Raw genomic sequence first — 17270 nt, 5'->3', positions numbered from 1 at the left:
GTCTGAAGGATATAAGCAACTAGGAGGCTATTACAGAGGCCTAGGCATGGGAGCAGGGACTTGGGCTAGGAGAAGTGGGAATAAAAGGCAACTGTGTGTTTTTTGTTGTGTGTTTTTGTTGTTGTTGTTGTTGTTGTTGATCTTCCCCTGAGTTTATTTTTCCACTGATTTTTAGAGAGAGTGGAAGGGAGAGGGAGAGACAGGGAGAGAGAAACATTGATGTGAGAGAGACACATTGAATGGTTGCCTTCTGCACGCACTGGGGCCAGAGCTTGCAACCAAAGTATGTGTCCTTGACCAGAATAGAACCTGGGCCCTTTCCCTTCAGTCCACAGGCCGATGTTTAATCCACTGAGCCGAACCGGCTAGGGCAAGGCAACTGTTTTGTGAAAGATCATCAGAATTTGATAAATGATTAAATGAGAGTTATCACCCTGAGGTTTCCACCTGGGTGTAGAAGAATAGAGGAAATGGGAAAGTCAGCAGGAGAGGATAGTTTGCAGCTCAAGACTCAGAACGAGGAACTGTAAGCAAAAGAAATGGGTTTAGTTTTATCCCAGCCTTCCTGTCAAATGGATCCAGGGTCCAATTTTAAACAGAATTCTCTTTCTGAGGACAGCTTCTCCATCAGACCAGCCTCACCTTGGCCCCACAATCCATCCCAGGGATTAGCAGACTCTTACAGGTACCTCCAGTCCTTTGGTACTGTCTCTTCAACCTGGTTCCTTACCACTTAGCCCACATGCAGTTCTACCTGCCATAGCCTCTGCTCTTATCTGAGAGGAATCAGAGGTATCTGCCCAGGAACACCAGTCCTGCGGCATGCAGGCCAAGACAAGACGGGCACTCCTAAGGAGCTCAGCTGCAGGTAGGCCAGGGGTGGAGGGAGAGGGGGAACAAATAAAAGAGCAGGGCTGGAAATGGGAAAGTCAGCAGGAGAGGATAGTTTGCAGCTCAAGACTCAGAACGAGGAACTGTAAGCAAAAGAAATGGGTTTAGTTTTATCCCAGCCTTCCTGTCAAATGGAGGGGGAGGGGGAGGGGGAGGCTTCAGCAGGATGGTAGGTGGGGCAGCAGGGACTGCCTGCAACAGATCTGGCAGCAGGCAGAGCATCTGGCCTTGTTCTCCCCGGCCTCACCCACCACATGGGATAGCCAGCAGTACTGGGGTGGGGATCTCTGCTTACCAGCTCAGGCATCCCACTGACCCAGAATAGTTCCATCTGCTGCCTCAAACCATTTATTCTATCCTCATGGCACTTAGCCTCCCTCTTCCAGTTTCTCATTTCTGTGTAGAAAGTAAGAGCTTGAGGTTGGCAGGAGTGCGGACAGTCTGATGAGGCAGGGTTCAGCCTAGCACAGGACCATTTGGGACACTGAGATAATCAGACTGTGGACAGGGCTGGAGGAGGCCTCTGGCTGGGCCAACAGTGAGAGTGAAAGCTGTGGAGAAGGTCTCCTGAGGCCTGCATCAGATGGGAGTCAGTCCACCAGACCGAGAGATAAGCTGCACGGCGGTGTGTGCTACCCAAGGAGACTGGCAGCTGCAGTCCTGGGCACACCTACCCAGCTCCAAGCCTTCTCGGGTCACATGAAGATCATGCATGTGACTTATAATCAGCTCTGTCTCCTCACCCCAACCTTCAGGGCATCCTCCCTCACTTAGCCTGCTGCCCACCCCGACAATTACATCTAGCTTGAGTTAGGCCAGCATGTGGGGCCTTGCTTTAGTTTGGGCTTGTTCTGCATGCCCGTCTCTGCCACACCCACCTCCCCACCTTTACCTCTGAGGCTCACTGAGCTGCTGCCAGGGGTGTCAATGGAGTGGGGGTGTGGCATTCCCTATCCAGGCCAGGGAATCCCACTGGGCAAATTTTGTCAACTTGCCTCCCTATTCAGTGGGAGAATAGCTTTTGTATTCTTGGTCCTCTAGCCCAGATACAGAATCCCCTAAAGTGTCCCAGCTACCCAGGGTGGCCACCTGGGAGCGGACAACCCTGGCAGAGTAAGGGGAGGAGCACCAGCTCTCTGATGGACCTGCTGCCATGGGAACATGTCAGTGTCCAGCAAGAGCTTGAGGGTGAGAGACTGGTCAAATATGTCTTATGTCAGAGAGAAGCTGGGCTGGGCTGGAGAACTGAGGAAAATGGGCAGGAAATGCTGGCTGAAAAGGGAAGGAAGGAGAGTCTTGGTCTACCTGCAGGTTAGCCAAGGACTGTGGCCGCTCCGGTAAGCAGATGCACCCCTTCAGTGACAGCTGAGGCAATGGCAACATCACTGGTTTCAACGCCACCATTTGGCTCTTTGACTTATAACCTATGAACCCAGATTCCTCAGATGGAAAAGTAAAAGTTGTAATACAAGACTTTCTAGCTGTTGTAAACTGGAAAGGATCATTGTGCCCCTGAAGTAGGCTGACGCTGGCCTCCATGGCAGGCCCCGAGCCGCTGTAACCTCCTCTCAAGGGACAGATCCAGAGTTAAGGCTTCACACGGCACTTAGCAACCCAGGAATCTTGACATACCTGGCAGGCACTTACTTGCAGCCAGTGGAGTGGGAGCAAACTGGAGAAAAAGAGCAGGGCTCCAGGAGGGAGAGCACAGACTGTCAGGAAGGTGGTGTAACAGCTCACCTGGGGTTGCATCGCCAGGAAAAGGAGCTTTTGTGGCTCCTAGAAGTCCTGCACCTTCCACATCTAGGAACAAAATTGGCAGTCAGTTGTGCCCCATCCCTTCCTTGGTTGTACCCACTTAACCTCTTCCTACATTCCTCGTTCTGAAAATACTGCATCCTCTGTGAGCCTAAATAGGAAAGGAGAAATCTAAGGAAGGTGTTTCCTGTCCTCAAGACATTCTCACCCTGGCCAGTTTGGTTCAGTGGATACAGCATTGGCTGTGGACTGAAGGGTCCAGGGTTCAGTTCTGGTCAAGGGCACATGCCCGGGTTGTGAGTTCAATCCCCAATGGGGGCAGGGGGGCGTGCAGGAGGCAGCAGATCTCATTATTGATGTTTCTATCTCTCTCTCCCTCTTCCTTCCTCTCTGAAGTCAATAATAATAATAATAATAATAATAATAATAACAACAACAACAGTCTCCTTTCCATCTTCTCTGCTTTGCCCTCCTCCAGCGACATCTCCACCCCAGGTCCTAAGGTAGTTCTCCCCTCCCTGAGGTCATTGGACAGTGTCTCTGAGTGGTGGTCTGTTTCAGTACTAGCTCCTGGTTCACCCTAGGTAGGACTAGAAGAAGGGCCGAACCCAGAAGTCAGCCTGAAGATGGTGCTGCTAAAGCCAACTTCATTCCTTTGTGGTAGCTACAGGTCTCAGCAATCTGTTGGCATAGTGGACACAGTTTCACACTCCAGGTAGGTCACGGATGGGGGAAAAAATGTCTCTCTGGAGGAGTGAGCCACAGAAAAATAAGAGCCAAGAAAAGACACACATGCCATAAGAGCCAAAGGAATATCCATCCGTCGTCCTAAGACTGCTTCGTTTCCTCCCCTTGTGGTGTGCAGCTCCTTTCCAGGGAAAGAGGCTCACAAGCCCTCCTACCCGTTCACAAGACCCTGTTCACTCTGTTTAGCACAGTTGGCTGGTACTGAACTAAATATGCCAACAACATGGCCCTTACCCCCTGATCATCTGCCTGTTCACATTCTTCCCTTAGAAGAGTGACTGTAAGAGGGCACATGAGCCTAACAGAAGGGCCTCTGGGTAACAGATACCACATCTGGGTTCCTCTTGGCAGGAAACTCGTAACCCCTGATTCTTCACTGATATTTACTGTGTGCCAGCCATGTACCAAGCTGGGAATAAAATACTGACCCAAGCCCTAACCGGTTTGGCTCAGTGGATAGAGCGTCAGCCTGCGGACTCAAGGGTCCCAGGTTCGATTCCGGTAAAGGGCATGTACCTTGGTTGCGGGCACATCCCCAGTAGGGGGTGTGCAGGAGGCAGCTGATCGATGTTTCTAACTCTCTATCCTGCTCCCTTGCTCTCTGTAAAAAAATCAATAAAAAAATATATTTAAAAATACTGATCCAAACCCAGTCGCTGCCTTCTAGAAGCTCACCATGTAATTAGGGCTACGGACATTTCTCCTCCGGGTCTCGGGCTACAGGGAGGGTGCCCAGAATACTTTTCCCCTACTTTCCCATATTCACATTTTCCACATCCTTCAAGGCCCAGCTCGAATGCTGTCTCTTCCTCGATTACATAGCCGCTGAGAGCAGTGGTCTTTACTGCCTTGAATGTTAACAGCACAGTTACTTGTGTCTCTCTCAGGACACGTCGTGAGAGAGGTGCTTGTAGGAGATGTGTTTGCAATGCATAGTTGGTCTTTTCCACTAGACGCTACGTTTCTTAGCACAAAGATGGTCTTGTGCATCTTTGTATCCCTCAGAGTACCCCACGCAGCACCAGGTACCTAAGAAGTGCTCAAAAAGTAGTCCCACTTCCTTCCCCGTAAGGATGCCTGTTGGAGTTGGATGAGTCTGTGGAGCTATTGGGAGTTCCCCGATTTTAAAAAACATTTTTATCGCTAATTTAAAACTCTTTGTTAGGATTTTACCAATTAACACAAAGCTTGAACTCCATGCAGACAGCATAGGCTTCTTACGCATTTCTTTGCAACTGTGTGTATCCAGTCTTACATAATATTGTTATACTGTTAAATGAGAACTAGAGGCCCAGTGCACGAAATTCACGCACTTGGGGGCAGGGTGGTCCCTCAGCCCAGCCTGTGCCCACTCACAGACCAGGAGCCCTTGGGGGAGCCCTTGAGGGAGAGGGCCTAAGCCGTCAGTCGGGCATCCTTAGCGCTGCCACAGAGGCGGGAGAGGCTCCCACCACCGCTGCTGTGCTCGCCAGCTGTGAGCCCAGCTTCTGACTGAGCAGCGTTCCCCCTGTGGGAGCGCACTGACCACCAGGGGGCAGCTCCTGCATTGAGCGTCTTCCCCCTGGTGGTCAGTGCACATCATAGCGACAGGTTGTTCTGCTGTTTGGTCAATTTGCATATTAGCCTTTTATTATATAGGATTATCGTTCAGTATCCAGCGGTTTCTGCATCGTGATATGGACGTGCTGACACCCTGTGTGACTGTTAAGGAGGGGAACAGACCTTCTGCACTCGGGGCCATGGCTCTGCACCTGCCCAGGTGCAGCTGGTAATGTTCAAACCGAGACGGCCCGGAAGGGAGGAAACTCCCCGCCAGGAGCCTCCCATCTCGGTGAGAAGACTCGGGCTTCCCCATCGGAATCAGCCCTCAAAGCCATCCTGCCGAGAAGGACGGATTTGCCCCGCGTAAAAAGAAATGGCTCAAGCCCTAGCTGGTTTGGCTCAGTGGATAGAGCGTCGGCCTGCGGACTGAAGGGTCCCAGGTTCGATTCCAGCCAAGGGCACATACCTGGGTTGTGGGCTCGAACCCCAGTGGGGGGCGTGCTGGAGGCAGCTGATCGATGATTCTCTCTCATCATTGATGTTTCTATCTCTCTCTCCCTCTTCCTTCCTCTCTGAAATCAATAAAGAAATATATTTAAAAAAGAAAGAAAGAAAGAAAGAAAGGAAGGAAGAAAGAAAGGAAGAAAGAAAGAAATGGCTCCAAACATTAGGAAAAGGTCTCACGGTGGCTAAGGAACGGTTTTGGGGGCGATTTTTAAAGGAACTTTTAAAAAGTATCAGAAATGATGGCTGGGTCTTGGGATGGCGCTCACTCTGTACAGTCCGCCGGCTAAACTTACACATGACACGTCTCATTTAATTTCCAAACACCCGAGGAAGTACTATTGTTACCCCAGGTTTGCAAAGGAGGGAAGTGAGGCCCAGGAGACACAATAACTGTGCCCAAGTCACAATACCCGAGTTTGTCTGAGCAGCCCCCGAGCTGAGACACTTGCTCACACTGCCCGTCCCCCTTCCTTCTTCCTGAGCTCGGCGTGCAATGGGGGGCGACGGCCCTTTATCTGCCAGAAGCGACCTGAGGGGTCAGTCTGCTTCCACCTCCTCGCTTTAGAGAAAAGGAAACTTGAACTCCGAGTGACGAAGGGTCTTGGCCCCGGGTCACCCAGCTGCTGTGCACGGCCCTGAACCGTGCGCCGGAGCTCCAGCCCGAGCCTCATCTCACAGGAGCGGCCCTGACGGCCAGAAGGGAGCCTGCGTCCCGGGTCCCGCAGAGACCGAGCCGGATCCAACCCGGGCGCGCCAGGTGCCGGGCCCTGCGTTACCTGCGCTTTCACCTGCGGCACCAACTACCCGGCGCCCCGGGAATTCCTGTCAGGGGCGCACAGGCCCTCAGCCAGGGGTGACAAGACGCTGACACAGAGTCGGCTTCGCCTCGCCGGACCCCTTCGCCTCAGAACGCGGAGGGGCTCAGGCCGCGGACTGAGGACCCCGAGGAGAATTGGGGAGCGCCAGTCCGGGACGCAGGGCCGCCTGGCCTCCTCCCCGCCAGCCCTCCCCCATTTCCCCCCTCAACCGGCTGCAGACCTGGTCTAACGCCGGGGCACCTGAGGGGGAGCGACAGCTTCGCGCTCCACAGTCGAACTGCCGGGCCTTTGAGGGGCGAGGTTCCCATGGAAACCAGAGGAGGCTCTTGGCGCCTGCGTCAACGCGCTAGGCACTCTGGGAAATGTAGTTTCCGGACTGTCCCCGGGTGGCCTAGAGGAACGAACGCAAGATGGCGCGCGAGCGTAGCGGGCGGTTCAGAGTCGCCGGGTTTGCGGGCCCTGGCGCCGCGGGCGTAGGAGAGGCCGCGGAGGCCAGAAAGGCAGTTTCTCTTGGCAGCCGGGGCTCTGAGGTGTCTGGGATGCAGGGCGCAGAGACGAGGCGCGTTCTCTTGGGCGCGTTCAGTTTTGACTTTGGAAAACTTGTCCTGACGAGGGGCCGCCCTGGCCCCGGGCCTGTCCTAGCCTGGGCTGAGCCGAGCCGAGCCCAGCCCGACGGAGGGAGAACGTTCTGAAGGTGGGAGCTGGCCCAGGAGGAAGCGACTGTCCGAGGGACGTTAGCTCAAGTGTTCGAGCCTGGGCTGGACGACAGCGGCTGCTCCTGAGAGGCTCCTGTGTCAGGTGGGAGTTGGACTGGGACCCCGGGAGCAGAGGCCGCCCTGACCCTCCTGCCCCACCGCCCCTTCTTCCCCGAGCTCCCGCGCTTCCGACCCGGCCCGACCCGGCCGGCTGCCTCGGGCTTAGCTAGGAGCTCAGTGCGGGGACTGAGAGCTGGAAGCCTGGCATCTGGTTCGGGCTCCGTCAGAGACGCCCGTCTCCCGACTTGTGAAACTGGCGATTATAGAGCTGCCCTGCCTTCTCTGGGAGTGTTGCAAGGTCCATCTGAGATGACACCGATGTGCAGGCTGAGCAGTCCATCCGCTGTACGTCGGTGCAACTTGTTGGGAGGAAATTAGGCAATGCCTTTCAAAATTAAACCTGCACGCGGCCATTGCTTCAGACACTTTAGAAATAAAATTTGGAAACATGCCCCATAGATTGAGAGGCCATGTGTGCACCAGAAAGTATGGGTAAGGGTACTGCTTACCTGGAATGGGAAAAAAACAACAACCTATCAACAACTTAAATGTTCATCATTTAAGTTCACTTAAGTGATGGATTCCATAAAATAGAATGTGTGGTGATTTTAAATAAGGCAGAGCAGCAGCTCCTTTTGCTCAAATAAATGCTTTTTATGCTTTAAAAAACAAATAAAAATAAGGCAGAGCTTTTTGTACTGGCGTGCAACTCTTCGTGATATGAAAAAAAATTTTCAAAGTGAGAATAAGGAGTATGTTAATATACTATAATTTATATTTTTAAAAGGAATGCACCAATATATTTGATGACATAAGCACGGAATGTCTTTGGAGCGTCTCAAGAAGCTGGTCACAGTGGGTTCCTGGGAAAGATTGAAGGATAGGATCCGAGGGACACATACTTTTAATTTTACGTCTTTTTTTAAAAACTATTTTTTGCCCCTATAACAATTTGTGAGTTTGTATATACTGTACAGAGTTCTTAATCATTAGTCTGCATTTTTTATGCAGTTTCCGGTTTTTGTTCCCCTGTGTGCTGAACTCTTACTTCTCAAGAGTCCTCCACAGACTCTGGCGGGCCCACAGCTCTGAGTTCACAACTGGACCTTCCTGGCACCAACACTTCCCCCTGCCCCCAGCCCCGGGCTCCTGAAAGGGCAGCGTGGGTGAGATTCAGGGTTGGCTACAGGGGGGCGTGCAGTCCCTAGTGTTTGTGGACCAGCTAAGTGGATCAGGACTCAGAACTGGCTTCTCTGGACCCCACCTTGTGACCTTTGGCATGACAACCACAGACAGGTACAGGTGATTCTTCTGGAGAGCTGACTTTAGGGGCTGAATTCTGTCAGTGCATCATGACAGGTATTGTTAAAATATCAAAGTGGGAGGGGGGTGCTTAGGGATTTCCTGGTCTCATCCGTCTGTTTTCTAGAAAGAAACAGAGACGTAAGGTGCAGTAACTTGTGAGTGGTAAAGCCAGGTTTAGAACCCAAGTCTCCTGCCCCTCAGTACTCTAGGATTAGTGCACCAGGTTATGGGTGAGAGACTCATTCTTAAAACGGAGCATCAGGCCCTGGCTGGTTGGGCTCAGCGGGTAGATCATCCGCCTTCGAACTGAAGGGCCCCGGGTTTGATGGACTCATTCTTAAAACGGAGCATCAGGCCCTGGCTGGTGTGGCCCAGCGGGTAGATCATCGCCTGCGGACTGAAGGGCCCCGGGTTTGATTCCAGTCAAGGTCACGTGCCCAGGTTGCAGGCTCCATGGCCAGCAGGGGGCGTGCAGGGGGCAGCTGATCAATGATTCTCATCATTGATGTTTTGATCTCTCTCTCCCTTGCCCTTCCTCTCTGAAATCAATAAAAAAATATATTTTAAAAAACAAAACAAAACTGGGCATCAGGTCTCAAAGCAATGAAAACACTTGGTGGCAGCTTCTACTTGAGGCTGGCTTTGAGGGAAGGAGTTGCACACCCACCCACCCACCCCCAACCGAAGGAGTGTGTTACAGGACAGAGAATGTGATCTTGGAAAGAGGGGCTGCCGGTGCCAACGATGGAGCCACTTTCTCGTCTTGAACATGACAACGAAGCAGCAGGAACCCCGAGGCCGAAGGGGAAGGCAGTCACAGGCTGGCTTGGAAAGTCAGATTCTCTTGCCGGTAGCAGGAAAAGGTTCTCAGGACCCAGGGTGTGCTCAAGAACTAGCACCCGGTCCAAAAGGAGCGTTAACTTTTGGAACAGGCTTGGTCCTGTCCAGGCAGGTGCTGGCCGCCTCCACTTCCTCATGAGTAACGCCCTTCAGCTGTCCCAACAGAGCCCAGCACCTGCTGCCCGATGGAGACTTGTTCCCCTGCCGACCCACCTGAGGGGGGCGTGGGCAGCGAACATTTACCTAGGCCCTGCCCGAGGAGAGGAGGAGACCACGCTGGCCTCCCTCCTTTCCCATTCTCCCTCCCACCCCACCCCAAACACGCACATCTCGAGACACCCGGGAATTGTGAGGAGACGGGGAAGGAGTAAAAAGAGGCCAGACTCCTTGTGTCACCACAGAAGAATTGGGCTGACAGTAGATGGCTTCATCATAAAATCAAAAATAATATGAAAATGTTTTTTTTTATTTCTAAGTACAAAGTCAGATACTATTAAGACTATGAAAAACTGGCCAGAGGCTGTGAAGGACAAAATGAGGACTCTCTTTGGCCTGGTGCCCTGTGTCCCAGGGCCTTGCCACGGGAGGGAGGTGGGTGTTGGGGGGAGGTGTGGGAAGGGGCAGCAGCAAGACTGCAGCCGGCTGTAGGCCGTGCAAGGGAGGCCAACCTGCCAGCCCCATCAGAGGGCCCAGCTCTCTGCTCCTCAGAGCTTCCCAGGACTGGGGACTGAGGACTGAGGTTACTCTAGACCCGTGGTTCTCAACCTTCTGGCCCTTTAAATACAGTTCCTCATGTTGTGACCCAACGATAAAATTATTTTCGTTGCTACTTCGTAACTGTAATGTTGCTACTGTTAAGAATCGTCATGTAAATATCTGATATGCAGGATGGTCCTAGGCGACCCCTGTGAAAGGGTCGTTCGACCGCCAAAGGCGTTGCGACCCACAGGTTGAGAACCGCTGCTCTAAACCTTTGGAGGCCACTGGTTCTCTGGCCTAGAGGCCCCAGGAAAGAAGGGGGCAGAGATGAGGCAGACAGGAGTGGGTGAGGGAGGGAGCAGGAGGGAGCACTGGGGAACTGTTTTATTCCATGGCTGCAAGTGTTTCAGGCAGCGGTTGACAATGCCCCCCAAAGCACCGTCATTCTCTCTACTATATCCCCAATTGCAGAGAAAGTCTTGAGCCCTTGGACAGGTGGACATGGGTCTGGGATTTAAGGCTGTAGAAGCTGAGGCTGTAGTGAAGGGGGCCTGGAGCCTCCTGGGGAGGAGCTAAGAGGAGTGCAGACAAGCTGACGGGAGTGAGGAGTGCTCATCCCAGGAGCTGGATTCAGGCACCTCTATTAGTGTCTAAGGGGGCACAGGCATGTGTGAGGGCTCAGGCCTCGCCCTCCTCCCCACTGCCATCCACGCTGGCCTGCCTCACCACCTTCCTGAGCCTGGGTGTGGAGGAATAGCCAGCCTCCCTCTGCTCCTGCTCCTGCTTTTGCTCCTGCTCCTGGAAGGCCCGGGTCCGGCTGGCCACTAGGGCGGCGCTGTTGAGAGCAACCACAGACTGGCGGGACTTCAGGGCAGGCCAAGGCCCCTTGCAGACCCGCCGGCCTCCCTTGGCCTTTGAGACCTGAAGAAAGGGCTGTGGAGGGTCTTCATCGGAGGATTCGTTTGAAGAGAAAACCTGGAAGGGGAAAGTAGAAGGAAAAAGGGTCATAAAGCACAGAGCCTGGAAAAGGGTGGGTGCAACTGTTTGTTGACTGAATACTAAAAAACTGAGCTACTCACGAGACATTTCCCTAGGAGGGAAGACCCATCCCAGCCCTACTGCCCTTGCTCCTCAGCCCTCACCTGTCTAAGCTTTCTGGCCCCAGAAGCCCTCCTTAGCTTCCCTGCACCTGCCATGTCATTGAGGCCCCCACTTCCTCATCTTGCCCCCTCTGCCTTTTTTTGATTTATTTGAGAGAGAGATAGACATTGATTTGTTGTTTCACTTATTTATGAATTCATTAGTTGGTTTTTTAAAAAATATTTTTTTTATTGATTTCAGAGAAGAAGGGAGAGGGAGAGATAGAAAAATCAATGATAAGAGAGAATCATTGATTGGCTGCCTTCTGCACACCCGCACTGGGGACAGAGCCTGCAACCCTGGCATGTGCCCTTGACCGGAATTGAACCTGAAACCCTTCAGTCCACAGGCCGACGCTCTACCCACTGAGCCAAACCGGCTAGGGCGCATTAGTTGATTCTTGTATGTGTCCTGGCCAGGGATTGAACCCACCACCTTGGTGTGTTGGGACAATGCTCTAACCAACTGAGCTACCCAGCCAGGGCCCCCCTCTGCCTTTAGACAGTCATTTGTGAAACACATTCCAGGTGCCAGGGCCCTCAGCTGGGTGTGGAGTGAGGACAGCCTGCCTTTAGGACCACCCACACCCATCCATCCACCATTCCTCCTTCCCCATTCTCCCACATCCAGTACCACCTCCTCCAGGAGGCTCTCCCAGATGTCCCCTCCCTCTACGAGATGAGCCCTCCTTCCTCCAGCTCAGCCAGGACTTCGGTCGCACCAGTGCTGTAACCCCTCTGCATCTCCTTTAATATGCTGCCTCTCGGATTTGGGAAGGGCTGCCAAGATCATCTTACCCACCCCCATCGAGGGTCAGCAGTCAGTGTCTAGCTCCTGGCCTGGGGAGGATGCTTACTGCACAGCTGGGCAGCCCTGCCCCTTAGGAAGCAAGTCCTTTTGCCAGGCTGAGAGCCGCCTGCAGCCTCCAGCCGGGGCTCACTCCCAAGGAGCCCCCTGGATGCCTTGGTCCCACGACTGCTCTCCAGCTCCCATGGGAGCAGCACTCCCCGGCCCTCACCAGGCCTCTGATGCTCTGAGGAGACCAAAGACAACTGCCCGGGGTATGGTCCCCATGCTCAGGCACCCCTTGCTCAGGGCTGGAAGTGGAGCACCAATCCTGGTCTTCCTCCATCCTCCCGCCACCTGCCCCCTCCTCTTGGTCCCAACCCTGCCTCCGCCTGGGCTCCTTCCTTAGCCCAGCCTCACCTCTGGCAGGTCATCAGCCCCTGAGGCGCTTTCCAGCTCTGAGGGGGGCTCCAGGAGGCTGATGGACCTCATGACCCCGCGGAGGTTGATGCGGGGCCTTGGTCCAGGCTCTTCTCTTGGGGATGCCTGGCTTTCCTCCAACCCCATGGCCATCGCCTCCCCACTGCCCCCCGGTTCTGGCGGGAACAGTGGGAAGGGTGTAGAGACCTCAGGGGCCAGGGACTCCTCTGGGGAGACCCCACCCACTTTCTGCTCCCAGACATGGCTCTGCCGGCTGTGAGGAGATGGCCCTGAGTCAGCTCGGAGCGACCCAGCAGCCATCCCCAGCGCCCCGTCCCCCTGTCCTCCGCCCTGTACCTGGCAGTCAGGATGCCCTGGTAGGTCTGCAGCTGGCGCAGGAAGCCTGGGTTGGGGCGGGCGATGGGCCGGAGCTCCTGCACGTGGCGCAGAGCCCGCTCCAGGCTCCAGCCGTACTGCTTCATGGCATAAGCTACCACCGTGGCCGCCGAGCGGCTGACACCCATCTTGCAGTGGACCAGCACTCGGGTGCCCTGCGCTCTGTGGAGGCAGGACAGGGTTAGCCCCCTTCCTGTCCCCTCGCTGCGAGGGGCCCTGCAGTATGGGGGAGGGCAGGCAGCGGACAGACTCCCTGCCCAGGCAGAGGGGGAAGGAAGCAGCCAGGAGGAGGGCATGGGCGCTCTTGAAGCTGGCGTGGGGCAGGCCGTGAGGTTGGGGACACCTGACCTTGCGGCCTCCACAAAGCGGTGTGTCTCCTTCCAGTGAGGCAGCAGCTGGGCGGACTCTTCGTCCCAGAGGCGCACATTGTGGTAGGTGAAGCGCTCGGGGTAGAAGTTGTCGATCTCCCGGGCCATGTTCAGGATATGACTGACCCTGCGGCAGGGAGTGCGAGGCGAGGCTAACACGGTCAGGGGCTCCAGGATCGCCAGCCAGGGGACCTAGCGGGCCTGGGCGTTTCTGTTTAGTTCTCGGTTCGGAGTCAGGTGGGGGTGGCACGGTTATGATGGGAGGAGGTGATGACTGTGGTCCCAAGGCCATCATTTCACCCCACTGGGCTGTGCCCCCTCTAGTCCAGGGAGCTGCCAGGCTTGACTGCAACCCTGGGCCTTCTGTTAGTCTCAGAAGTCAGTCTGAGAACAACTGCTGAGCTAAGCTGAGATTGGGAGGGTCTGCAGCAGCTGGGTGACGGGCCACAACTGGTGGACAGTTGATAGGAACTTATGGGAGCCGGCAGCCAGGTCCCCCCAGGAGAGGGGCACTTCCAGCCCCCTTGACAGCGTGGGGAGGGAGAAGAGTTGGCCAGGGAGCCACAGCAAGCCAGCAAGGTGGTGGTTCTGGTCTGGCCAAGACCATGCTGAGGGGCACGGCCCCAGGCACAGAGTTGGAAGCTGAGTTAGCAGCTGCTGAGGGGAGTCTGGGGGTTTCTGACCAGGTGGCCCCTTGAGGGGAGGTCAGGCAAGGGGGGTGACAGGCTACGGGCAGTCCTGAGGGGGCTCGGAACCCTACCTGTTTCTCTGCAGCTCTTCCAGGTTCGCTGCATTCCACTCCGAGCCCTGTGGACAGGGAGAGAAGCATCACTCTTCCCCCTCACGCACCGGCTGCAGCTGTCCTATCTCCCGCCCTCACCCTGCAGCTCACCAGGTAGAGGTGGGGGAAGATGCGGGAGGCCCGGTCCCGCTGAGCCATGAGCAGCAGCATCTGGTTATCGATGAAGTCGCGGTACTGCTGGAGAGGGTGGCCCAGGCGCAGCTCCAGGGCCTGGCGGATCTGCAGGCAGGAAGGACAGGAGAGGTTCCTGATGCCCCACCCTTCCCTCCAGGGCTTCTGGGGACGGTACCCGTCCCATCTATTCAGAAGAGCCGAGGCCACGCATCCGGGACTGGCTCAGGACAGGAGGAGAGCTAGGTGGGGAGACTCCAAGGGGAGGAGAACGCTGGCTCCCAGCTGGAGGGTTCCGCCCCCCCATCCGAGCCCCGCTTCCTCCCTGGCCCCGCACCCTGCCCACCTCTTTGGAAGTGATGCTGTCCAGGTCACTGGTGTCCAATACCTTCCATAGCTCGGCCCGGATTGCCTGCTCCATCTGCTCCTGCTCCAAGGGCCTGGGAGCCGAGCCCGTCAGTCCAGGGGCCCCTTCCCTGCTTTGCCGTGACACCCACCCCCCCATTTCCTCCCTTCCCTGTACTGACCGGCCAGGGTCCGCACTGGGAGGCCGCAGAGACTCCAGGTCAGCCATGGCCATCCACTCGTTGAGGCAGCTCTGGTCCGAGCTCAGTCTGTCCTGGTAGTGGCCGGCCCAGGTGAGGGCACTGCCCCCTGGCACAAGACCACTGCCCAGAGCCGCCTCACACGCCTGGTGCAATACCTGGAGTGTGGCCCTGGGACAGAAGAGAGGCTGGGTCACACTATCCTCCCTGCGGCCCCTCCCCGGACCCTGCAGCCGTCTCTGAGGAGAGGCCCGCTGAGGTCGGACCACCCCAGCTCTTACCACATGGTCTGGATGGAGATCGGCTTGAAGATTCGACTCTGCCCACCGGACGTCACACTGAAGCCCCTGAGGGAGAGCAGGGAGGAGTGGAACCCCACTCCGGGCACCGGGACAGAGCCCCTGAGAGGCGCACCCCCTAGACACCTCATGAGGCTGGTCCTCAGAATATGTACACATTTGAGCTTCAAAATAAGCCCCCTTGGCCAGATATGGGGCAGCTGAGGCCCAGAGAAGTTAGGTGACTTGCCCAGGATCACACAGTAAATCTGAGGTCGAGCCGAGAGTAGGCCCAGGCCTGACACCCAGCCTGGAGTTCTGCAGCAGCCCCCCAGCGCCCCACCTCCCCATCATATGCAACATACCCTCTGCCTCTCTCCTCTTTCCTGTCCCCGCCCTCCAGTTGCCATCGCTTACCCATCTCCATCTAGGTACACCTGGGTGTCACTCCAGAGAGGCAGGACCAGGCCCAGGGTGCAGCTGGAGGAGCTGGCAGGACAGAGGGAAAGCCGTTGTCCCCCAGCACCTCACTTCCTCGCCCCCTCCCTTCCTCTCCCTGCTCCCACCTGCTATCGGGGAAGTCCACTCCCAGGAGGACTGTCTCATCCTGGCTCGCGGGGTCTCTTGTGGAAACTACCAGCAGGTAGCGGAGCCGAGGGGGTCGTGCTGCCTCCAGCTGGGCCGCCTGGGGAGGTGGGAAGAGAGAATCCCAAGGTCATAGTGGCCCCGCGGACCCTGCCCGCCTCACCAGGACACACCCCTGGGCCTGGAACAGACCTGCTGTCTGCTCCCTCCACGCCACCCCCTTCTGCCCAGACCTCAGGTCAGTGGTTACATTCCAGGGGTTCCCAACTTTTGAATTTTATGGTCTAACAAAATGTTTTAAAAGATTTTCCTTAAAGGGTGTATGTGTGGAAAAAGGGGAGAAGGAACCTGACAAAGATTGCCCATTTTTTATTTTTGCCCGGGAAGGAGGTTTAAAATAAACCCTTTCACTTGCCATTACCATCATTTCATTCAAGAAATGTTTCTTACCAAAGACATGGGAAGGACACAATCTTACCATAAAAGACAGTGTTTCCATGGAGCAAATTCAGTTCTACGAAAGACTGACTGCACCTTCTTTTTCTCCTTTCGCTGCAGTGAGATGTCCCACAGGCACCTGGGGACTGGCCCTCGCACTCCCACCTGTGCCCACCGCCCACGGGCCCCTCCAGCACACCAGCTCCTGGTGGGCGCTCGGCAGGCTCCCTGAGCACCGGTCCACTATGGGCAACTCCCACTGTTAGGAAGGTCTTGCTGTGGTTGCACAGAAACCTGTCCCTGTGTAATCCCAGCCCTTGGGCCTAACTGGGCCCTACAGGCTCATGCAGAACAAACCTCCCTGTCCTTTCCCAGCCCTCAGACACCTGCAGATAGGACCTCTCCCTGTTACACAACCCAGCTGTCAGGGTTTGGGTCAACCCTTCACCCCCCAGGGTGCCCCCTGCCCTCACACCATTGCTCCCCAGAGACACACACACTGGCTCCATTCTGCCCTCCCCGCCTCCCACCCCAGGGATGACTCTTCCCCCTCCAAGAGGGCCCCTCACCAGGCGAATGTCGTCCTGCGGCCTCAGCAGCTCCACCATGAGGAGGAGGTGCTGACTCTGCTCCTGCTTCTGGGGACTCTGGGGCCCATGCCCATCGTCTGTCTGGTCCCCGTGGAGCTGCTCTTCACCCGAGGGTTCCTCCGCGGGCCGAGGGCTGGGCTCAGCTGCATCTCCACTGTCCCCTCCGTCCTGCAGTCCCAGGACAGCCCCATGGAGCACTGCAAAGCTCTGCCTGGCAGGGCAGGGGAACCGTTTTGGCCTGTTGTACCTCTTAGGACAGGGGCACATCAGAATCACCATTAAAACAGGCGTTGGGCCCCATCGGCACCGCGTTAGCGGGTACGGAGTGTGGAGACTGAGAACGTGAATTTCCAACGAGCGCCCAGGGGATGTGGCCACCACACTCTAACTGCGCGTTGCTCCCTTTTCCTTTCCACCTGCCTAACTCCAAGGACACTGTGAACTGGATGGGGACCCAGACCCTCAGGCCCTGTGGTCCCATCTTGCCCTTGGGCTTGTGGCCACTAGTCTGGCATGATGGGCGAAGGAACCCCACACGATCAGGGGAAAGATGAAAGCAAAGGCAGAGCGCCCGCCAGCCATGCCCCCTGGCAGCGCCGCCCCACAGATCGGGTGGTTGGCTTGGGCGGCGAGCCCCCCAGGACGGAAGCGGCTGGTGCCCATACAGACCCGCTGCTCCCTCACATCCATCCCCTGAGCTCGGGATGGAGGCATCTGCGCTGCGGGAGGCGCTCACCTTCGCTGGAGCCGGCTCCTCCGCCTGGAGGCCTGGTCCTGCGGGGAAAGCAGCAGCCCCCAGGGCGGAGTGAGGGGGTGCTGGGCTGGGGGGAATCCGCCCCCCCACCCAGCCCTATGGGGAGTGGAACCAGAAAAGGTGTCAGATACCCCTCCTGCCCCAGTCCACACCCCACCGGAGGCCTGGGGGGGTCCGGCCGGGCCAGGTAGGTCA

General features: G+C 56.1%; 1 protein-coding gene and 1 long non-coding RNA gene across 4 annotated transcripts in view; both read right to left on the bottom strand.

Annotated features, from left to right (window-relative positions):
- The window catches only part of LOC102250816, a 44606-nt gene extending 37962 nt beyond the window's left edge, over positions 1–6644 (bottom strand). For all 3 annotated transcript variants that reach the window (XR_001361730.1, XR_001361729.1, XR_001361728.1), the window contains exons 1-2: positions 6484–6644; positions 2524–2694 (exon numbers count right to left, since the gene is read on the bottom strand). This is a non-coding gene — a long non-coding RNA (uncharacterized LOC102250816). The remainder of the gene's footprint in view (positions 1–2523; positions 2695–6483) is intronic.
- Positions 6645–10228: 3584 nt separating this feature from the next.
- The window catches only part of SSH3 (slingshot protein phosphatase 3), an 8232-nt gene continuing 1190 nt past the window's right edge, over positions 10229–17270 (bottom strand). Inside the window, exons 2-14 of the mRNA XM_014538224.1 lie at positions 17058–17239; positions 16301–16532; positions 15275–15393; positions 15126–15197; positions 14712–14777; positions 14413–14601; positions 14232–14325; positions 13865–13993; positions 13733–13779; positions 12953–13099; positions 12566–12766; positions 12209–12482; positions 10229–10837 (exon numbers count right to left, since the gene is read on the bottom strand). Of these exons, the coding sequence (XP_014393710.1) occupies positions 10541–10837; positions 12209–12482; positions 12566–12766; positions 12953–13099; positions 13733–13779; positions 13865–13993; positions 14232–14325; positions 14413–14601; positions 14712–14777; positions 15126–15197; positions 15275–15393; positions 16301–16532; positions 17058–17239 (2049 nt within the window). The 3' untranslated portion in view covers positions 10229–10540. The remainder of the gene's footprint in view (positions 10838–12208; positions 12483–12565; positions 12767–12952; positions 13100–13732; positions 13780–13864; positions 13994–14231; positions 14326–14412; positions 14602–14711; positions 14778–15125; positions 15198–15274; positions 15394–16300; positions 16533–17057; positions 17240–17270) is intronic.

The sequence above is a fragment of the Myotis brandtii genome, unplaced genomic scaffold (genome assembly GCF_000412655.1).
Source record: "Myotis brandtii unplaced genomic scaffold, ASM41265v1 scaffold187, whole genome shotgun sequence".
Classification (NCBI taxonomy): domain Eukaryota; kingdom Metazoa; phylum Chordata; class Mammalia; order Chiroptera; family Vespertilionidae; genus Myotis; species Myotis brandtii.
The sequence above is the reverse complement of the archived record's forward strand: the minus strand, read 5'-3'. Positions and strand labels throughout refer to the sequence as shown.